Source organism: Aquarana catesbeiana, linkage group LG01, assembly GCF_042186555.1.
Source record: "Aquarana catesbeiana isolate 2022-GZ linkage group LG01, ASM4218655v1, whole genome shotgun sequence".
NCBI classification, from domain to species: Eukaryota; Metazoa; Chordata; class Amphibia; order Anura; family Ranidae; genus Aquarana; species Aquarana catesbeiana.
In genome coordinates, this window is record NC_133324.1 from 238,569,731 (window position 1) to 238,593,733 (window position 24,003).

A 24,003-nucleotide genomic window follows, 5' to 3' on the forward strand; every position below is an offset into this window, starting at 1 on the left:
TGGTGACCCTACAATAGAAATAAAACTTTTTCGCAGAAGAGAGTTTAACAAGACTCATGGCCACTCATTAAAATTAGAAGAAAAGAGGTTTACCCTTAAACTACGTAGAGGGTTCTTTACTGTAAGTGCGGCAAGGATGTGGAATTCCCTTCCACAGGTGATGGCCTCAGCGAGGAGCATCGATAGCTTCAAGAAACTATTAGATAAGCACCTAAATGACCGCAACATACAGGGATATACAATGTAATACTGACACATAATCACACATAGGTTGGACTTGATGGACTTGTGTCTTTTTTCAACCTCACCTCCTATGTAACTATGAAATTCAGTGTCTTTGTATTCCCTTTATGTTTCCCATTTGTGTGATTTATACTGAAGCCAATTGACCTGCGATCACTGCATCCTAAATTGCCCCTTATTTCCACATCCGTGATCAGGTCTGTATTGTTGGTAATCAGTAGATCTAGTAACACCTTGTTTCTAGTTGGTGCATCTACGATCTGACCCATGAAATTGTCCTGCAAGACATTTAGGAACTGGCGAGCCTTAGACGAATGCGCGGTTCTTTCCGCCCAGTCTATATCTGGATAATTAAAATCCCTTATGACGACACTTCCAATACTTGCTGCTAATCCAAATTGTGATAGGAGGTCCGTCTCCCCCTCCTCCCTTAGGTTAGGGGGCCTATAGCATACTCACAGTATTATTTTTCCCGTAGTTTCATCCCTTTGGAGCTCTATCCATAAGGATCCCACCTCCTCCCTAGCTTCCTTAGCGATGTCGCCTCTCACATTAACTTGTACATTATTCTTGATATACAGGCATATCCCTCCCACCTTTTTTTACCCTCTATATCCCTGCGATAAAAGGAATACCCTTGAATGGTTGCCAGCCAATCGTGAGAGCTGTTGAACCAAGTCTCTGAAATTCCCACAAAATCTAAATCCTCCTTGTACATTATCTCTAGTTCTCCCATCTTGTCCGCCAGGCTCCTGGCATTGGTGAACATGCCACGTAGTTTAGACCGGTTACATACTGTCCTCTTATTGGGTGTTCCGAGACTGCAAATAGGACTTGTTACTATACTTACTAGGGTTTATGTGCTTTAGTCAACATGTGCATTTTTTCCCCCCCCCCCCCCAAGGAGACTGCAGGGCTTTGCACCCATGATACGTGGGTGCAATTTCAGGCTCCTGCAGACACCGTTATATTTTTCTGCCCATACCTCTGTAGGAGCTGTTTGAAAGCTGTATAAAAGTGTCAATGAACTACAAAAAGAGCCCACCAGCACCCTAGCAGTTGGAAAACTAAAAGCAGTTTGCCGCTGTGGCAGACGGGTGAACTTTGCCTTTAATTCCTAAAATACCTACAGTGGATGTAAAAAGTCTACACACCCCTGTTAAAATGCCAGGTCTCTGATGTAAATAAATGACAATGTTAAAACATTTCAGAAACATCTTTAATGTGACCTATAACTATACAACTCAGGTGAAAAACAAACTGAAATCTTTTGGGGGAGTAAAAATAAAAAAAAATAATGTGGTTGCATAAGAGTGCACTGGGGATGTAGCTGTGTTCAGAATCAAGCAATTACATTCAAACCCATGTTACATAGGAGTCAGCACACACACCTGCTATCAATTAAGGTGCGTCTGATTAACCCCAAATAAAATTTCAGCTGTTCTAGTAGGTCTTTGACATTCTCTTAGTCGCATCCTACAGCAAAAGCCATGGTTCGCAAAGAGCTTTCAAAGCATCAGAGGGATCTTATTGTTAAGGCTGCATTCACTACTGTGTATCGTTTAAGGCGGAAAGTCCCGCGATTTTACAGAAATTTTGTACAGGTCAAAAAGTCACCAATGTAAAAAGCAGAAAACCGCCTGTAATCTGCATAAAAAGAAGCTCATGTACTTCTTTGAGCTTCAGGCGTTTTGCTTCAGGCAGCAAAACGCTGAAACGTGAACAGAGGCCATTTAAATTTATGGGATTTTGTTTGTTGGGTGTTTTGGAACTTTTGAGATGCGCGTTTTAAAAGCTGAAAACGCTCAGGTGTGAATGCAGCCTAAAAAGGAATCAGTCATATCAGTCAGGAGACAGACCATGGAACACAGTGAAGACAGTCCTCATGAAGTAGAGAAAATATGGCACAGTAGTGACATTACCAAGAACTGGACATCCCTCCAAAACTGATGAAAAGACGAGAAGAAAACTGGTCAGGGAGGCAGCCAAGAGGCCTACAGTAACATTAAATGAGCTGCAGGAATATCTGGCAAGTACTAGCTGTGTGGGGTACATGTGACAATCTACCGTATTCTTCATATGTCTGGGCTATGGGGTAGAGTGGCAAGACAGAAGCCTTCTCTTAAGAAAAACATCCAAGCCTGGCTAATTTTTGAAAAAACACATCTGAAGTCTACCAAAAGTATGTAGGAAAATGTGTTATGGTCTGATGAAATGAAGGTTGAACTTTTTGGCCATAGTTCCAAAATATTAGTTTGGCATAAAAACACTGCACATCACCAAAAGAACACCATTCACATAGTGAAGCATGGTGGTAGCAGCATCATGCTTTGGGCTGTCTTTCTTCAGCTGGAACAGGGGCCTTAGTCAAGGTAGAGGGAATGAATTATGAACAGTTCCAAATACCAGTCAATATTGGCACAAAACCTTCAGGCTTCTGCTAGAAAGCTGAACGTAAAGAGAAACTTATCTTTCAGCATGGCAACGACCCAAAGCATACATCCAAAATCAACAAAGGAATGGCTTCACCAGAAGAAGATTAATGTTTTGGAATGGCCCAGCCAAAGCCCAGACGTGAATCCGATTGAAAATATGTGCTCTGATCTGAAGAGGGCTGTGCACAGGTGATGCCCTCGCAATCTGACAGATTTGGAATGTTTTTTGCAAAGGCGAGAGCGGGCAAATATTGCCAAGTCAAGGATGTGCCATGCTGATAGATTCATACCCAAAAAGACAGAGTGCTGTAATAAAATCAAAAAGGTGCTTCAACGAAGTATTAGTTTAAGGGTGTGCACACTGATGCAACCATATTTTATTTTTTACTTCCCTCCACCTAAAAGATTTCAGTTTGTATAAAGATTACAGTTTATAGGTCACATTAAAAAAGGTGGAAAAAGTTCAGAAATAATTTGTCATTTTTTTTTACATCACAGAAAGCTGACATTTTAACAGGGGTGTGTAGACTTTATATCCACTGTATATGAGAGGACCAACCTAAACAATGCACTTAGCTTGTATCCAAATAAGGCAAACCCTTCAACTACATAATTTTAGCAGATCAAAACAATCTACAAAACAGACTGGTAACACACTGCAAGTCTCTTTTCATTCAACCCAGCGGGTTGAACAGAAATAAAACTAACAGATCGCTGTACTGGCATAAGCGATGGTTAGTGCTGCAATCTCCCCCGCGTTGCTATTGCATGTCAGCAAATAAAAAAAAAAAGCAAGCAAGCTTCAATACCACCTTAGCTATAGAAAATGCACAGAGGTCAGCTCCTTAGAATTTAAGCAAATCTATTTTGTACTTTTGCTCGTTGTAGCTTCATGCTATTCTCGAGTAAGACTGTTGATTACAATGAGGGAAGGGAAAAAAAAAAAATTCCTGCATTGTGAAAACAAAATGTCTAAAAAAATATGTACTTACTACATCTGTATCTAAAGATTCCAGCTCATCATTATTAGTAGATGCATTGCTACTAAGGAGGCCATCACCACCATCCCATGGCTCCAAATCTTTCTCTTTATGTTCACCATTAACTTTAGAAGCTATACCAGAATCAGTGAAGCCATCTGAATAGAAAAAAGAAAAAATACAAAATGAGAATCTTGTTAGGGTACTTGTATGGTAGCTCTGCAGTAAGCATCATAAAACAAGTACATTTTACACCAACATTAAAAAAACATCTTTATTGTAAGCAAAGTGATTGCATGTAATACAAAATGAACACATCAATAATCACTCAGAATTTGTCAAGCGATATCAAAATGACAGAACACAGCTGTATATAGACATGTATGCTATGACTGCTAAGGTGACTTGCCTACCAAATAAAAACCAGTGACAATACTATAAGTTCTGGAAATATGGTCAGAAAACCCAATCTGCTACACATTGCTGCTGGATGCACAGCCACCAATAGCTAGTAATCTCCCCAATCCCCTCACACATGTCAACAGCAGAAGGAATCTTGGCTAACTGAGCATCGGATTTTTGTCAAAAGGGCGTGTGCCAGGATCTTGTCTTGCATACTAACAGTACACAACTGTCGTGCCACAAACACGAACGTAGTGACATACTAGGAGAAATTTCAGCTTTTGAGCGCTGCCCTTTGGGCCCCTTCTGCTAATTTTGTGTTTGGTGAGCATTGATTCCGAGCATGTGCGTTTGTACTTTTAACTTTTGTGTGACGAATTTGTATACTGACGATAAGAAAATCTGACGTCAAACCGTTGTCCGCCGAAAATTTACTAGCCTGTCATCCAACATTTGTTGGCTGAAAGTTGGACAATAATTGTTAAAAGGTGCATACTAACTGTATTTTAGGATTTTAGGACAGCAGTCTGTCAACAGACAATCCCCTGCTAACAATCGTACCGTTTGTACAAGGCTTTAGTTTACAAGAGACATTGAATACATTTCAACTTTTCTATTTTGCTAGAAAATAAAATGAATAAATTTATCATAAAAAGAGACATATGGGTTTAGGCTTTTTTTCTTTCAGATTCATGGTTGCCTAGGTGGATGCAACATCTGTCCCCCGGTGCATCTGCACTGAGAACTGAGTGATCGAACACCGCCAATCACTCGGTTCCGACAGCTCCCCGAGCAGAGAGCTGCTAACTGTTAGTCACAGCGCTCTGCTCCCTCACTGGAGCGTTGGGCTGTGGAGGGGGCGGGGGTAGCCAGCTCAGGCTCTTAGCAGCTCGCTTAGAGGCTGATACGGGTGTCAGTCCAGGCACCTGGCCGATTCAGACTCCATTGTCGCGGTGCCTGGACCAACTTCTGTGACGTCAGCAGACAGCAGACTTCAGCCTACTTCTCTGCTGAAAACAGGTCAAAAAAGTGCAAAACGAATCGCACTCCTGTGATCCATAGGAGAAGTATAGCCAAACGAGCTTTGGCTATACTTCTCCTTTAACTTCGTTAGGGAAGCCATTTGGAAAAGCATTAAGGCTCTGTTCACATCTCTGCATTCCGAATTGCGGGCAAAATCACCACGATTCTGCCCGCAATTTGCAATAGCAGCAAATCATGGGATGTCTGTGCATTCCTGGTGCGTTGCACGTTGATTTTAATTCGGTCAACAATCGCAGTAAAAATGCGCAAAGAGAAACACAGGATGTCCGTCGCCCAAAAGAAATACAGGAGCTTCTTTTGGGCGACAGGCGTCCCACGATTCTATTTGTGCGTTGTTACCGCGATTGTCTCCCCCATACGCGGAGATGTGAACGGAGCCTAAAAAGGTCTTCATTAAAACAGAACAAGTCCATTTTATTGTGACTAATACTGGCTATGCATGACCTGGAAAAAAAACAAGAAACTTCATTAGATATATTTCAACTGTTTATTGTAAGTAAAATACTCTATACATGCCCCCTACGATAGATAGGAGATATCAGATCACAATCTTCAATTCCAGTCAAACCCACTTTAGATTAAAAACTAGAAGGTTGCAATAAATATTTAACCGTAAAGAATTTTTTTAATACTACACATTACCTCTTCTTGCATAATTTACATCCATATCTTTAAACTGCACCATCACAAAATCGGAAGACTTGAATAATATACTATCCACAATGTCTTCACGCTTTGGCCCACCAACAGAGTCTTTATTTTTCTTGTGAGCTGCATCGAGCACTAAGTCACACTGTAACACAAGAGATCAGATTTAAACAAGACCAAAAAGATTTTCCAGATATGCGTGAATTAGGAAGAAAAAAAATCAATCTAAAAGTAGTACAAAAAAACTATAGTTTCTGAACATGAAGGTGTTCACTAGGGATGAGCCGAACACCCCCCTGTTCGTTCGCACCAGAACATGCGAACAGGAAAAAAGTTTGTGTGAACACCGTTAAAGTCTATGGGACACGAACATGAATAATCAAAAGTGCTAATTTTAAAGGCTTATAGGCAAGTTATTGTCATAAAAAGTGTTTGGGGACCCAGGTCCTGCCCCAGGAGACATGGATCAATGCAGTTTTAAAAACAGCCGTTTTTTCAGGAGCAGTGATTTTAATAATGCTTAAATTCAAACAATAAAAGTCTAATATCCCTTTAAATTTCGTAGCTGGGGGGTGTCTATAGTATGCCTGTAAAGGGGCGCATGTTTCCCGTGTTTAGAACAGTCTGACAGCAAAATGACATTTCGAAGGAAAAAACCCATTTAAAACTACCCGCGGCTATTGCATTGCCAATAATACACATAGAAGTTCATTGATAAAAACGGCATGGGAATTCCCCACAGGGGAACCCCGAACCAAAATAAAAAAAAAAAAAAAAGACGTGGGAGCCCCCCTAAATTCCATACCAGGCCTTTCAGGTGGTATGGATATTAAGGGGAACCCCGGCCAAAATTAAAAAAAAAAAAAAAAAAAAAAAAAAAAAAAAAAAACGGTGTGGGGTCCCCCCAAAAATCCATACCAGACCCTTATCCGAGCACGCAACCTGGCAGGCCGCAGGAAAAGAGGGGGGACGAGAGTGCGCCCCCCCTCCTGAACAGTACCAGGCCACATGCCCTCAACATTGGGAGGGTGCTTTGGGGTAGCACCCCAAAACACCTTGTCCCCATGTTGATGAGGACAAGGGCCTCATCCCCACAACCCTGGCCGGTGGTGTGGGGGTCTGCGGGCGGGGGGCTTATCGGAATCTGGAAGCCCCCTTTAACAAGGGGACCCCCAGATCCCGGCCCCTCACCTGTGTGAAATGGTAAGGGGGTACTTACCCCTACCATTTCACTAAAAAACTGTCAAAAATGTTAAAAATGACAAGAGACAGTTTTTGACAATTCCTTTATTTAAATGCTTCTTTCTTCTATCTTCCTTCATCTTCTGGTTCTTCCTCCGGCGTTCTCGTCCAGCATCTCCTCCGCGGCATCTTCTATCTTCTTCTCCTCGGGCCGCTCCACACCCATGGCATGGGAGGAGGCTCCCACTCTTCTCTTCATCATCATCATCATCATCTTCTTCTCCGGGGCCGCTCCGCACCCATGCTGGCATGGAGGGAGGCTCCCGCTGTGTGACGGCGTCTCCTCGTCTGATGGTTCTTAAATAACGGGGGGGGGGGCCACCCGGTGACCCCGCCCCCTCTGACGCACGGGACTTCCCTGTGGCATTCCCCGTGACGTCACAGGGAAGTCCCGTCAAGGCACCGTGCGTCAGAGGGGGGCGGGGTCACCGGGTGGCCCCGCCCCCATTATTTAAGGACCGTCAGACGAGGAGACGCCGTCACACAGCGGGAGCCTCCCTCCATGCCAGCATGGGTGCGGAGCGGCCCAGGGAAGAAAATGAAGAAGAGAAGAAGATGGAGAAGATGGAGAAGATGGAGAAGATGGAGAAGATGGAGAAGAGCGGGAGCCTCCCCCCATGCCATGGGTGCGGAGCGGCCCGAGGAGAAGAAGATAGAAGATGCCACGGAGGCGATGCTGGACGAGAACGCCGGAGGAAGAACCAGAGGAGCCAGAAGAACCAGAAGAAGATGAAGGAAGATAGAAGAAAGAAGAAGCATTTAAATAAAGGAATTGTCAAAAACTGTCTGTCATTTTTAACATTTTTTTAGTGAAATGGTAGGGGTAAGTACCCCCTTACCATTTCACACGGGGGGGAATTCCGATAAGCCCCCCGCCCGCAGACCCCCACAACCACCGGCCAGGGTTGTGAGGATGAGGCCCTTGTCCTCATCAACATGGGGACAAGGTGTTTTGGGGGGCTACTCCAAAGCACCCTCCCAATGTTGAGGGCATGTGGCCTGGTACGGTTCAGGAGGGGGGGGGTGGAGGGGCGCACTCTCGTCCCCCCCTCTTTTCCTGCGGCCTGCCAGGTTGCGTGCTCGGATAAGGGTCTGGTATGGATTTTTGGGGGGACCCCACGCCGTTTTTTTTTTTTTTTTGGCGCGGGGTTCCCCTTAAAATCCATACCAGACCTGAAGGGTCTGGTATGGAATTTAGGGGGAACCCCACATCATTTTTTTTTTTAATTTTGGCCGGGGTTCCCCTGTGGGGAATTCCCATGCCGTTTTTATCAATGAACTTCTATGTGTATTGTCGGCAATGCAATAGCCGCGGGTAGTTTTAAATGGGTTTTTTCCTTCGAAATGTCATTTTGCTGTCAGACTGTTCTAAACACGGGAAACATGCGCCCCTTTACAGGCATACTATAGACACCCCCCCAGCTACGAAATTTAAAGGGATATTACACTTTTGTTTGACTTTAAGCATTATTAAAATCACTGCTCCTGAAAAAACTGCCGTTTTTAAAACTTTTTTTTGCATTAATCCATGTCCCCTGGGGCAGGACCCAGGTCCCCAAACACTTTTTATGACAATAACTTGCATATAAGCCTTTAAAATTAGCACTTTTGATTTCTCCCATAGACTTTTAAAGGGTGTTCCGCGGCATTCGAATTTGCAGCGAACACCCCAAATTTTTCGCTGTTCGCGTCGAACATGAGTTCGACTCGAACTCGAAGCTCATCCCTAGAGTTCACGTATACGTTAAGATTTCTAAATCAGATACAACAGACTGCAACTCAAAAAAAATAAATAAATAAAAAAAAAAAAAAAAAAAGGTAGAACCTGGCTTACCTTAGGACTATAGGTTTTAAAAACCCCTTCATATACACTTCCATTTTTTACATGTACCTCACATTTTGATCCCTAAAAAGGAGGATGAAAACAAAAATGTAATTTTCACAGAAAACGGGACAATATAAAACACCACCACTCATCACAAAAAAGAGTGAGCAAAAGAACAGTCAAGTCAAGTGCCCTTACATTTGAAGATAAATTCAGCGAAGTAGGTTTTTCTAGTTTTGATTAGAGTAAGCAAGAGTTAAAACGTCTGTCAGGTTTTCATTGCCAACTTTTGCCTATACTTAGGAAATTCACTCATCTTATTTACTGACTACTAAAGCTGCAAGATTCTGGATAAAATGAGAATAACTTTTTTTCCGCTTAGAATAAAGATCACGATTCTTGGCGCAACATCTTTCACATTATACAAAAAAATTGGGCTAACTTTACGGTTTAGTTTGTTTTTAAATTAATTGAAGAATTTTTTATTTTTTTTTGGAAAAAATAAGAAGAAAAAAAAAAAAAAAAAAAGCTTTTGAAAGACCGTTGCGCAAATACAGTGCGATATAAAATATTGCAACAAATTTTGCAGAGACTCTATAGAGAATTTGATTCTCTAGTCTCTGCAAAAAAAAAAAATTATATTATATATATATATATATTTATATTTATATATATATTCTCCTTTTCTAGCAAAAAATACAGGATTTTAACTTGCAAGCAACAAGTGTCAAAAAAGGTTTGGCCTTTAAAGGGGAGGTCGGTCCGCCCACCCCTGCTATAATTTAAAAGCCAGCAGCTAAACATACTGCAGCTGCTGCCTTTTAATGATAGGTCACTAAGCCTTTCCTGGAGTCCAGTGATGTCTGCACCGCAGCTGATGTTTCAGTCAGCTGTCGGGTGCTGCCACCGCCTTTGCCGGTAAGGGAACCCAGTAGTGAATCATTACAGCTTCACGCTGGGTCCCTACTGTGCATGCGCGAGGCAACGCTGCGCTCTACTACTGGCCCAGCGGCGGAGGGAGGAGGGAGCCGACCTGTGACATAATGTGCCACGGCCCGGACTCACGGAAGTGGGGATAGGATACCTGTCAAAGACAAATGGGTCAAACTCCGCTTTAAGCGGTTAAACTGACCTCATTTACAGACGCAAGTTAATTTCTTTGATCTAAAACCACCGATACATGGTTTCTCTTTATCGCTGTTGATAAAGATTTGCCTGCTGATTTTTTTTCTTTTCTTTTGACAGCTCTGAGCAGAGAATGGCTCTACGCTAGTTTAACATGAATCGGGGAAATGCTGCATCGTGAGGGGGTTGAATCGCAATCACAATTTTTTAACGATTAATCGTGCAGCTCTACTAATGACCACTGTCTACAACCCCTGGCAAAAATTATGGAATCACCAGTCCCTGAGGATGTTCCTTCAGTTGTTTATTGTTGTAGAAAAAAAAGCAAATCACGGACATGGCCAAAAACTAAAGGCATTTCAAATGGCAACTTTCTGGCTTTAAGAAACACTAAAAGAAATCACGAAAAATAATTGTGGTGGCCAGTAACAGTTAGATGTATAGAACAAGCACAGGGAATAAATTATGGAATCACTCAATTCTGAGGAAAAAATTATGGAATCACCCTGTAAATTTTCATTACAAACACTAACACCTGCATCAGATTAAATCTGCTTGTTAGTATGTAGGTAAAGAGGGTAAATCATCACGCAGTGTTGCACAAGATGTTGGTTGTTCACAGTCGGCTGTGTCTAAAACATGGAACAAATACAAACAACATGGGAAGGTGGTTAAAGGCAAGCATACTGGTAGACCAAGGAAGACATCAAAGCGTCAAGACAGAAAACTTAAAGCAACTTGCCTTGAAAAACAGAAAATGTACAACAAAACAAATGAGGTACAAATGGGAGGAAACTGGAGTCAACATCTGTGACCGAACTGTAAGAAACCGCCTAAAGGAAATGGGATTTACATACAGAAAAGCTAAAAGAAAGCCATCTCTAACACCTAAAACACAAAAAAACAAGGTTACAATGGGCTAAGGAAAGGCAATCGTTGACTGTGAATGATTGGATGAAAGTCATATTCAGTGATGAATCTCGAATCTGCATTGGGCAAGGTGATGATGCTGGAAATTTTGTTTGGTGCCGTTCCAATGAGATTTATGCAGACGACTGTCTGAAGAAAACATGCAAATTTCCACAGTCAATTATGATATGGGGCTGCATGTCAGGTAAAGGCACTGGGGAGATGGCTGTCATTAAATCTTCAATAAACGCACAGGTTTACATTGAAATTTGACACTTTTCTTATCCCATCTATTGAAAGGATGTTTGGGGATGATGAAATCTCTTATCAAGATGATAATGCATCTTGCCATAGAGCAAAAACTGTGAAAAAATTCCTTGAAGAAAGACACATAAGGTCAATGTCATGGCCTGCAAACAGTCCGGATCTCAATCCAACTGAAAATCTGTGGTGGGAGTTAAAGAAAATGGTCCATGACAAGGCTCCAACCTGCAAAGATGATTTGGCAACAGCAATCAGAGAAGGCTGGAGCCAGATTGATGAAGAGTATTGTTTATCACTCATTAAGTCAATGCCTCAGAGACTGCAAGCAGTTATAAAAACCAGAGGTGCTGCAACAAAGTACTAGTGATGTGTTGGAGTGTTATTTTGTTTGTTTTTCATGATTCCATAATTTTTTCCTCAGAATTGAGTGATTCCATAATTTATTTCCTGTGCTTGTTCTATAAATCTAACTGTTACTGGCCACCACAATTATTTTTCTTGATTTCTTTTAGTGTTTCTTAAAGCCAGAAAGTTGCCATTTGAAATGCCTTTAGTTTTTGGCCATGTCTGTGATTTGCTTTTTTTCTACAACAATTAACAACTGAAGGAACATCCTCAGGGACTGGTGATTCCATAATTTTTGCCAGGGGTTGTAGAATAAAAATTGAGGTGGCTGTCGCACTGATCCACTGTGGTTTCCCTGCAGCGCTGTGTGCTCATGGTTTTCGTGCTTTTCTGAAAGCATACCAAAACCGCCCAATCTAATGGAAGTCTATGGCAAAGCGTGGGTAACCCACACAAAAGCTGTGAGTACACAACACTACAGGGAAACCACAGCGGACCAATGTGAAAGCAAGGGGGAAGCCTAAATTTATCAGTTGTCACCACAACAGAAGTAGGGAGTGGGGGGGATGGGGGATCTCCTAATGGATACACCTGTTTGGTGACAACTTTCAATAATAAAATTACCCTCACTCTGGAAGACTGTCTATCATTTCACGTTTCTAAGTCTGGAAGCGATGGGACATTTCTGAAACCAGGACAAAGCAATAGAAACACCTGGCAACCACAGTGAATGCTACACAAAACTAGAAAAATAGTGATTTTAGCTCACTGTAAAGCCCTGTTTAAAAAGGGACACAAATTCACTCTTTTACAAACCAGGTATATATCTGCACCATATAGGAGGTTTGGACACTCTGCAAAGTAGAAAAGGGTACAGACCCACCTAGTCATGGCAAGTCTCAAGAACAGTTTGATTAAAATTGGCCTTGCAAGATCTTATGTCCAAAACTAGCATCCAATGGAGCCACAAACAAAAAAATAATACGTGCACAGAAAAGCAAGTAGCATAGCCCAGGGTCCATAAAGAACTCCCTGCCTGTAGCAATTTACTTCAATGTGAGCAAGGTCAGATACTTGCTGAAACAATGGTGTCTAGGGGAAAGTTGTTATGTCTCTACTTTTCCTCCTTCAGTTCGGGGAGCTGTAGCTTACAAAAAAAACAACAGAACAAACCACCACACACTAGGAGGATAAAAACGACCCCCCCATTGAAACAGCAGGTTGGGAGGGGGGCGATAGGGGCTATTAGAGATCTTCATACAGCTGAAAGTTTTGCCTGAAAACTTAGACATAAAATTAAGTCCTGCTAGATCCCTTCAGGCTGGCCCCTTTTGCAGGTATAGCTTTAATGTAAAACATTAAAAATAAGCGCCTATACTGTTTATAATCCAGTAATACACCCTGCTCTGCACATGCTCAGTTACTCTCCATTTTTAGGCACTGCTGAGTTTGTAGAGGCCAATCTGCTGACGGCCTTAACGACTTAAGGACCAGCCTCGTTTTGGATTTTAGGTGTTTACATGTTTAAAACAGGTTTTTCTGCTAGAAAATTACTTAGAACCCCCAAACATTATATATGGTTTTTCTTCTAACACCCTAGAGAATACAATGGCGGTCATTGCAATACTTTTTTTTGCACCGTATTTGCGCAGCGGTCTTATAAGCGCACTTTTTTTGGAAAAAATTCACTTTTTTGAATAAAAAAATAAAACGGTAGTTATCCCAATTTTTTTTTATATTGTGAAATATAATGTTACGCCAAGTAAATTGATACCCAACATGTCATGCTTGAAAATTGCGCCCGCTCGTGGAATGGCGTCAAACTTTTACCCTCAAAAATCTCCATAGGCGACGTTTAAAAAATTCTACAGGTTGCATATTTTGTGCTACAGAGGAGGTCTAGGGCTAGAATTATTGCTCTCGCTCTACCGATCGCTGTGATACCTCACATGTGTGGTTTGACCACCGTTTTCATATGCGGGCGCTACTCGCGTATGCGTTCGCTTCTACGCGCGAGCTCGTCGGGACAGGGGGGTTTTAAAATTTTTATTTTTATTATTTATTTTACAATATTTTATTAATTTTTACACTGTTTAAAAAAAAAAAAAATTGTGTCACTTTTATTCCTATTACAAGGAATGTAAACAACCCTTGTAATGGAAAAAAGCATGGCAGGACCTCTTAAATATGAGATCTGGGGTCAAAAAGACCTCAGATCTCATATTTACACTAAAATGCAATAAAAAAAAAAAAGTCATTTAGAAAAATGACATTTGAAAAAATATGCCTTTAAGAGGCGTGGACGGAAGTGATGTTTTGACGCCGCTTCCGCCCAGCAGTGTCATGGAGACGAGTGAGCGCCATCTTGGCCTCACTCGACTCCAGACACACCAGAGAACAGGACGCGATCGCCTCTGCCGCTACTGACGGCTCCGGTAAGCGGCGGAGGGCACCGGATCGCGGAGGGAGGCCCCTCTCCCGCCACCGATAAAAGTGATCTCGCAGCGAATCCGCCGCAGGGACCACTTTTATCTGAAAGCCGGCCGCTGCACAAAAACAGGGATACCGGGGTTATGGCAGCTAGCTGCTGCCATAACAACGATATCCCCGTTCAAACTTAGGACGTACATAGTCGTGCGGCGGTCGGGAAGTGGTTAAAGCAGAATTAAACCCTCCTATCTCTAACAGCCAAGGAAGCTGCACATGTGATCAGTTACCAGCCATTTGATGGTTTGACAGTTTGGTTGCAGACACAAGCAAATGTGACAGTTAGCAATCCCAGCATTTCAGGAATGTAACTTTTTTGAAACCGTTAAAAATCGATGGGTTTATTTCCACTTTATGATTTACTGCTGTTCAGGGGCTCTGAGCTTCAGCAAAATAACAGCCTCCGGCAAGAAGAAGCAGGTACAATGTTAAAGACAATTTATAGCACAAACTTATTTTGTTAGCATATTGTATGTTCCTTGCTAAAGAACATTATATTTTTATCAAGCTGATATGGGTAAAGGTTCTGCTTTAAGAGGATTTGGCATTCCAAGGCTGGCAAGGCCTGATCTGAGACTTATTTTACAGGTTGATTGTTTAACTGCAGTCTACCTTGAAGCTCTCCCAAAGTAACTAGGCAAAAGAAAGGAAGGTGCGTCACCCCAGAGCAAAGACTTGCACGTTTGGAGAAGGGGTGAACACTTACCACCAGTGGCATTCTTCATTATCTTATCCAGGAAGGCCCCAAAGAGACATTATTCTAGAATGGGCTATCTCTTGAAGACTTCGTCTTCAGACTAGCATTTGAGCCAAGACTTCTAATGACCACAGCAGCAGAGCTGATGTGGGCTAATAGATGTCCTGAGTCCAAAGAGAGGAGTCCTTCAAACCTGACTGCATGGTACAGTCTGATGTGTATGAATAATCCGATTTTGGGAGGGAACCCTCAGAAAAAAAAAAAGTTCATAACACAGGGCCCTAATCCATTTGCTGACTAGCCAGGTAGAGGCAAACAAGAGCAAATCAATCCACAGAAGTTCAATTTTTTCTTAGTTGGTTCCTTGGAGCAAGAGGAATCAGGAACAATAAACATGGCCACCTTGTTAAGGTAAGACCCCAGCAAGTCAACTAAGGGTGGTGTTTACCACATTCAAACTAATTCTATTGAGGGATAAAGTGTGAAAAAGCACTATGGTATAGAGAAGAGCTGCTAAGGCTGCTTCAACTTTTCTACACAAATCATAAAAACGGCTGATAATCAAGATGATTGGTCTGTAATAACCCACAATAGCGAGAGAACCTTTAGAGTGAACGCTGGGATATTTCACTATAAGTTCCTCTTATAATGCTGTCCATGGCTTCCTTCTGCCTGGAAGAAATATCCTCAGACAGATGCTCTTCACTCGAAGAAGAAATGCTGCACAAAAGATATGTTTCCAGAAATGGCAGATAGGTATTACATTAAACATGTAGCAAAGTTAAAGTGGTTGTAAAGGCAGGTGTTTTTTTTTTTTTTTTTTTATCATCATGCATTCTATGCATGAAGATAAAAAAAAAAAAACTTGGGTGTGCAGCATCTCCCCCAACCCCCCTAATACTTACCTGAGTCCATCTTGATCCAGCGATGTTGCAGGAGACTCTGCTGCCTGGGACTCTTCCTCCTGATCGGCTGAGAGAGCGGCGGAAGGCCATTGGTTCCCACTGCTGTCAAAGTCATTGAGCCAATGAGGGGGGGCAGGGCGGAGCTGTGGCTCGGGTGTCCTCATAGCAAGCTGCTTGCTGTGGGGGCACTCAGCAGAAGGGAGAGACCAGGAGTGCCAAAAAGGGACCTGAGAAGAGAATCTGGGCTGCTCTGTGCAAAATCACTTCACAGAGCAGGTAAGTATGACATGATTATTTTTAAACACCAAAAAAAAAAAAAAAAAACCCGACACAAGACTTTAGTATCACTTTAAGTAGTGCGGAGACAGAGAACCCAGTATGCCTGCAAGTCAGAGTGGCAGGGCCATTGCAGTGGGGTACCAAATTGTAGAGAAAAGAATTCACAGCAAATTATCAGTTGCTGGTGTTAATACCCTGGATCTGGTGGCCCCATCAAGCACAGCCAACAGCTGCTTAAACTAAATATCTTCAGCTACAAAGCCTTGGTCCAGCAGAACTAGTGAGAGAGATCCTGCCTTAGTACGCTAAACTAAAAGCTTAAAAGTGGATGTAAACCCTCACATATACCCAGTAACGTGAACAGCCTCAGATGATACACAGGGATGAAACAAATCTCCCTACATACGTTTTAAATGTATGTATCATAGGTGACGAAGAACTTGTCAGGAGTTATCAGGCTGATAACAGAAGAACAGGGAAGGAGACAGCTATGGGACACAGCTCTTTGAAGAAAGATAACAAAACATTGCAGATATATGTGCCCAGCTCAAATTTAATGAATCGTTTACATCTACTTTAAGCTTTAAGTGAAGGAATATGCCACTAAGTGGGGCTGTGCCCTTCATTACATGTGTCCAAACCTAGAGGCAGCATCTATATCCCATTCATACAAGAGTTTATACCTAGTTCCAATTTTGGATGGAGCTGCTCTTTAGGGGTTATGGCGTGAGTACAGCAAGTCAAATTAAGCTAGGCCAAAAAGGTGAATAGTTTATTTTTGAGCATTTAGAAAAATCTGTTAACTACAAAAAAAAAAAATTAATTCTACAGCAAAGGAGTGTAAAATTAGTTATCCAGTTCAAATGCAGGCAAAAAAAAAAAACAAACAAAAAAAAAAACAAAATCACAGTAAAAATTAAAAACTTACAACTACTGAAGTTAGAATGTGGACCATTCTCATATTTGCATAGATTCCATCAAAAGAAATCTATAAAAACAAAGAGTTATTTTAATAAGCAGTACCTCATGAAATTGCCTAGACAATAAGGCTAATACTGTACATCTTAAGGCAAACCTGGGGCCAGACTTGGGACATTCAAGTATTTACATATTAACAAGCACAATTATAAACATCCTGGTATTCATGGGGTTAAAAAGCTCACGGCTGCTGTATTGTTTTTCAGCTGGTGACTGGCTTTCATGTGAAAGTGATTTAGATGGCTCTAGAGCCACCAGTTCACTTTCATGGCAGAGTAGAAAAAGACCCCCCCCACCTACACACAACCACTTCAAAATTAATCTGTCACTGGCCTTGTCCATGGGACACAGCCGATACCCATCCAATTTTTATTTTTTTTTACTTAATTTCCCCCCCCCCAAAAAAATAACTCCAAAAATGGGTCGTTTGGGGAATATCTGTACTGTCCTGGCATTTTACGGCCGCAGGAAAAGGAGATAGGCTGTCAGTACATCAAGATTGTTCAATTTTCAGATATATACAAACATAAAAAAGTTTGTGGACTCTCCTATGCTAAAATACATACATTGATTTGGGTTATTTTCACTAAAGAAATGTAGCAGAATATATTTTGGGCTAAATTTATGAACATCGTTTATTTGCAGAAAGAAAAATGCATTTTTTCCCAAAACGTTCAGTCTTTTCGATTATTAAGGAAAATATAAAAAAAACAGTGGTGATCAAATACCAACAAAAGAAAGCTCTATTTGTATGAGCAAACTGATAAAAACTTAGTTTGGGTACAATGTTGTATGATCACACAATTGTCAAAGTGCGACAGTACTGAAAAATGGCCTGGGCAGAAGGGGGGTAAAAAGTGCCCTGTATTGAAACGGTTAAGAAAACAGAATTTTTGTTTACCTGTAAAATCTCTCTTGGGGGTACAACACAGGACAGAGGGTATCTTCATATCCATTCTGACAGAATTATGCTGCCACCTTCAGGTGACTGGACACGGGCAAAGAAAAGGCGAGAGAAAAAAAAAAAAAAGACAGGAAATGCCCCCCTAGGCATAACTCCTCCCAGCTAGTCAAGGCTTCAGTGTTTGTAGCAAGCTATGAGCCACAAAGGAAGAGGGGCGGGATCCCCGCTTCCTGCTATATACATTTAGTGAACCAAAAATCTCTTTAGAGTACATCCCAGGACACATGGCTTTAGGTTCAAACTTTTACAAATTTTTTCTAAAGACCAGGTAGCAGCCTTACAAACTTTAGCTAACAAAGCCTAATGACAAATAGCCCAGGAAGTACCAAAGAATCCTGGAAGAATGAGCTGCCACCAAAAACGGTAGAACTTTGCCCTTTAGGCTGCAAGCTTGAGAAATCAGCCTACGGATGCACTGAGAAATGAAACTGACTCTTCCTTGGGCCATCAGGAAGCACAAAGAGGGAATCAGACTGATGAAGTAAACAGTGCCTAATATTTGCTGCGCCTACCCCAATATTAATTACTACCATATAAATACACATGAAAATAAATGTGCACACACACACCAACATAATTATAGGCATAGATAAATGAACATAAATTGTGCACAATTCTTCAATAAATAACTGCATGAATGAATCAAATCTCTTTTCTTCTATGATGTGCTCTCCTGTTTCCTCAAAAGGCCACGTATCTTGATCAATACTCCATTAAAAACAGTGTGCAGTGACTCCCATCACCAATTCACTTGTGCTCCCCTCCAACCGTGAACCTGCCAGATTTCAGGTGAAAAGCGTCTCAAACTTTACTCCAATGTAGTACGCTCAATCTTCCTCTTTTAAAAGATCAGGGTTCTCGCTGCAATCAAACTCATACAAAACAGGGGCCCCTCATGGTGTAGTACATTAAAAAATGCTTTATTAATGTAAAATTGCACTTACATATGTACAGTAAAAAAAATAGCACCAATAAAAACAGCGGGGCAGCAGCTCCCACATCACTTACGGTTTTGGCACAATCACCCAGCTCCACCCTGACAATATACAGCAGTCAACACCTCAGGAAGTGTGGAAATTTAAAAAAAAAAAAAAAAAAAAAAACGACTTGTCCAAGGAACTAAATGGGGGTCTTAATCAACTTGTCCTGATATAAAAAAAAAAAAAGAAATTTGAACCAAACTGTATTTATAACCACTTCCCGCCCGACGATGTCATGACATCGTTGACTTTGAGTGGGGATATCTGAATGATGCCTGTAGCTACAGACATCACTCAGATATCTTTTAGAGCTGGCTGTTCAGCCGCCTGATCGTTCTTGCAGGCAGCGGGAGGGGACACCCCCTCCTGCCACCCTTCGGTGCTTCTCCTGGCTCGCCTGTACAACTGGCGAGAGGGAGAAGGAATCAGTCCATGCCAGAAGTTGACCATAGAGAATCTGGCGGGCCAGATGGCCCTTGGGAGTCTCTATGATCTTTCGGAGGCCATAACATCACGCCCGGCCTCTGCATTTGAAAAAAAGAGGATCTGTCACGCACTATTCCTATTACAAAGGTTGCAATCGGAACAAAAGTGATAAAAAAAAAAAAAAAAGAAGAAGAAGAAATGTAAAAATAGAAAAGATAAATAAAAAATTTCAAGCGCAACCCCCGTCCCATCGCGCAGAAGTGAACGTATACGTAAAGGACTTGAGAAATCACCACGAACGTTAGAGTGAGAACAATAATTCTAGCACTAGACCTCCTCTGTAACTCTAAACATTTTTAAAGCGTCACCTATGGGGATTTTTAGAGTACCAAAGTTTGGCGTCATTCAACGAGTGTGCGCAATTTCAAAGCATGACATGTAAGGTATATATTTACTTGGCGTAACATCCTCTTTCACATTATGCAAAAAAAAAAAAAAAAAAAACTGGGTAAACTTTATGGTTTTGTTTTAAATGCACGAAAGTTTTTTTCCCCCCAAAAAACACGTTTGAAAGACTACTGCGCAAATACTGAGCGAGATAAAAAAAAAAAAAAAAAAGTTGCAACGACCACCATTTTATTCCCAAGAGTCTCTGCTTAAAAAAAAAAAAAAATAAATAAAAAAACACAACAATGTTTGGTGGTTCTGAGTAATTTTCTAGCAAAAAAAAAATCATGATTTTTACATGTAAGAGTGAAGTGTAAGTGTCAGAATTGGCCTGGGTAGCAATTAGTTAAATAAGGTTTTAACAATGCGCTGCTAAGCTCCTACTCACCTCACTGCCTATCTCCAGCACCGCACCTGGGGATTATGTGGGATGGGAGAGACCTTGCAGGGTGACGAGCACCCATTGGGTGGTCATCAGGAAAAGGGAGTGTTGAGCTCTTAACGAGTAAAAAAATAAAGCGTAAAAAAGTGTAAAGGAAGCACCGGTCCCAATGAGAAAAGAAATCAAATTACTTCAGGTTATCTTCGCACACGGAAGCGCTTGGGTGCTCAGTACAAGCGCATGCTGAGCGGCCAAATCAAGCTCCGGTGTCCGCTCCGTTAGGCTCCATTCACACCTGGGCAATTTGGGATCCTGGCAGAATTGCTGCAATTCTGCCCGCAATCTCAAAGCCACACTTAAAACTGCAAGACGCAAGTTCACGTGCCATTATTTTCAATGGCACCTAAAACATGATGCTGTTTTGCTGCAATTCTCACACAGCAAATCAGTGTGAGTGAATCTTCTCGCCTAAAAGAAGCTCCTGCTCCTTTTGGCCAACAAGCTTCATGCGATAAATCACAGCACAACTGACTCGCATTTTAAGTGCCTCTGAAGCGTGCCAGTTGTAGAGCTGCCCCCACTAAAGCAAATGAGTCTTTAAATAAGGCCTCCTTAAAATACCAGAACCATGGCCAAAAAAGGTACTGTTAGAAGACCATAATGTCCACGGAATACATACTCCCATTTCTTAGTGAACTCACTCACCACAAATGTTGCAGAGCAATCCTTTTTGGTGGTACAAACACCTTGCCAGGGTGAGCCCAGTCCATGAACAAAAATTTTGAATGAAAACGTACAGGAAAGGACTGAGGATGTTGTGGGGGACACCAGGATCCAAAACTTGTAAACTTCAGAGTAGATTTATCTGCACCGCTTCCACGCAAAAAAGGCCTTCTGGGTCCGAGAAAAACACCCCTTGGGGGTGAGAGGGAACCCTTCTGCTTGCGACTGTCCAGAAAACTGGTGTTGTATCCCCTTGACACAAGGGAACTGGGGAAAGGTACCCCCGAAAGTAGCAGAAAAAAAAAAAAAAAAAAAAAAAAAAAAACACGACAACTGGAGGGAGTCAAAGCCGCATGAAAAACTGACCTTCAGGGTATACACTGCAAGGGGAGCTACATCCAGCTACCCAATGAAGGAATTTGGGACTCCGTATACCCTCAACTGCTGAGACAACCTGCCAATGGGTACAATAGGTCCCCTGCTGGTAAAACAGAGGGCCAAGTCAGATAAGAGGGCACTGTGCAAAACGTACTAGCGCAATGGTTAGCCCCAATGTCAGCCTTCTGTTTCTGCCAGTGCCTCACCACCCCGAAGGTAACTGCTGTATGGCCCATTTTAAAATACGTGCTGAGACCTTCAGTCCCACCCGTAAGAAACATGACCCGATTGCAAGAGGGCCGCTGCCCACTTTGTGACATCAGCAACCACACACGTGGAATAAAATGTCTAAAGATGAACATAGGCTGCACCCCCTGTGTTTGGTGCCAGGAGCTTCCTGGACTGCTCCCAAAACACCATTTCCCCCTATCTAGTGCTTGCGAAACCGTGAACAGTGCTAATTTTGTAATGAGATAAGAAACTTCATAAAATGAAAGAAAAAGAAAAAAAGAAAGAAAGAAAAAAAAAAAAAAAAGTACCAGGGCAAGGATAGCCACCAGGGCATTCACCATTCCATGCAGCAGGACCTCCTCAGGGTGGTCCAATCTTCAACCATCACAGCAAGCTATACCATGAGCGTCTCCCCAGCTAGGGACCCATGCCCTTGACAAGTATAGCACTCTGCGGGCCTGCAATCAATATATCATTGCACAGGGTCCGGTCAGGAAGAGTCCAGTGCAGACCAGAAACATTACAGGTCATCCCTGCATGTCCAGGTACCATACCTCTGGACGTAGTCAGCCAAAGCCAATGGATCTGGAGGACGAGCCTCCTAATCCAATGGAACCATTAAGAATTCCCATAAAGTCTTGCCTAGCTGAGATGAGTTATGCCCAGTTCAATCTCCTGGTTTTTTTTTTTTTGTCAGTGTCCAATAACCTGAAGGTGACAGCATAATCCTAACATAACAGATATGAAGATACCATGTGCCCTGGGATGTACGATAAAGAAAAATTCAAAAGCAACTCCACTGCCCTGCGCACACACCAGAATGCAAATATGTATGTAAACAGCAATCTTTTCACACAAGTGAAGTTTCTTTGCGGATACTAAGAGCAATAATTCTACAACCATAAAAGGTAATGTGTTAATAAACCCAGGACCCTGTATTCACTTTATCGGGTCTCCCACAGTACATGGAAATGCAATGTTTTTAGTAAATATAAACTGCTAAAGACTTTTCCTCATCAGCAGTATATAGCAGTCTTGTGACTTCTATCAGTGTCGACGAGCTTGAACGAGTGCTTGGCCAGACACTGATAGAAGTCACAAGACTGCTATCTACTTTGACTGTCCTATAAGGCTGCAGGACCCCTGACCCTGTCTGGACAATGCGGATTGGTCCTGTACTGATCACATGCGCACCCCCCGAAAAAAAAAAAAAAAAAAAAAAAAACACACAACACTCTCTAGCAATACACACCTGACTGAGCATGTGCAGAGTGACTGAAAAGGCTGTTTTATCAGGTGATAGATTGGGGACAGCAGAAGAAGCGGTGGATCAAACAGCCTTTTTACACGTTGGAGGATTAACCCCTTAGGTTACACAGTGAGTATAACAAGCATGCTTTACTGCATATACAGACTGATTTTACGGTTGTGGATTTAGTAACACTTGAAAGCATAACTAAAAACTTTTTTTGGATAGAGTGGAAAAAAAAAAATCCCAAAATTTTTGGTCATCCTCAGGAAAGTAGTAGAGGGGAAATCTTCCAATGAGGATGCTAGTTCTGGGGACCTAGGGGTCCCCATAGAATTCATTTAAATTTGCAGGGATTTTCTCTCACTTTCTGGTTGGCTATGGGACAAGAAGTAAAAGGGAAATCTCTGCAATGGAGAAAAAAAAAAAAAAAAAGAGAAAGTAAGTAAGGAAGGGGGTTATAACACTTCCTTTGCTCTACCCAAAATGAAGAAAAATTGGGTGTTCTATTGTGCTTGTGTGCATTAAAATTTGTTTATTTTTCTTTAAAATATGCACGTGATAAGAGGCGTTCAAGTCAAACCGGGACTTTAATTTTAAGTTATTAAGAGGAATGCGAACGTGGCGGTATTACACGCATAGTAAGTGGCAAGTGTGTCCCGTTACAGATCACATGCTTGACGAAGGGGTCCTGCGTAGCTCCGAAACATTGCACTACACTGTTCTGTGATGTAATCTTTCTTTAACAAAAAAAACGTTTGGACGAAATTAGAGATCCTTGGTGTGCTAGGGAATATCTACATTACTATTACAGATGGGCAGGCACATGTCGCAGGCTGGTGCAGGGACCGTTAATAAATAGACAACAGTGTTCGTGTGTGCATGGAACAGCTCCACAATCAAAAAATTTTGAACAATTTTGCAGGTAAAGGGACTGTGTTTAATTTGAACCAACATGGCATTATTCATGTGGATTTTCTACCCTGTGGTGCCACTATCAACAGTGAATATTACGGTCGTGTTCCAAGTGATGTGCATACACATCTGCAGAAAAAATGGTTTGCAGAAAAAATGGTTTGATTACTAAGGGTGTCCTGTTTTTCCAGGACAACGCACGAGCTCATACGGCTCACCACACTACATGCACATTATAGCAACTTGGCTGGGAGGTACAGCCACAACCCCCTTACAGCCTGGACCTCGGTCAGGGTGATTTCCACCTGTTTGGACCCCTAAAAGAGTTTCTCGGTGGTCAGCATTTCAGCACTGACGACAAAGTGAAGCAGCAGGCTGTCCTAGGATGGTTCAAGTGTTCGAACAAATCTTTCTATCCAAAAGCTTTCCAGGCAATAAACGCTTTGGATAAGTTCATAAATGTAGCAGGGGAGTATGTCGGAAAAAAAAAAAAAAAAAAA

At 41.9% G+C, this 24,003-nt stretch overlaps 1 protein-coding gene across 7 annotated transcripts in view; it reads right to left on the minus strand.

Annotated features, from left to right (window-relative positions):
- Window positions 1-24,003, minus strand: part of ATXN2 (ataxin 2) — a 113,804-nt gene that overhangs the window by 59,785 nt on the left and 30,016 nt on the right. For 6 of the 7 annotated variants that reach the window (XM_073626211.1, XM_073626191.1, XM_073626182.1 and 3 more), the window contains exons 3-6: window positions 16,759-16,818; window positions 8,829-8,900; window positions 5,747-5,897; window positions 3,671-3,816 (exon numbers count right to left, since the gene is read on the minus strand). In XM_073626211.1, coding sequence (XP_073482312.1) covers window positions 3,671-3,816; window positions 5,747-5,897; window positions 8,829-8,900; window positions 16,759-16,818 — 429 coding nt within the window. The remainder of the gene's footprint in view (window positions 1-3,670; window positions 3,817-5,746; window positions 5,898-8,828; window positions 8,901-16,758; window positions 16,819-24,003) is intronic. The other variant, XM_073626222.1, reaches the window with a different exon arrangement.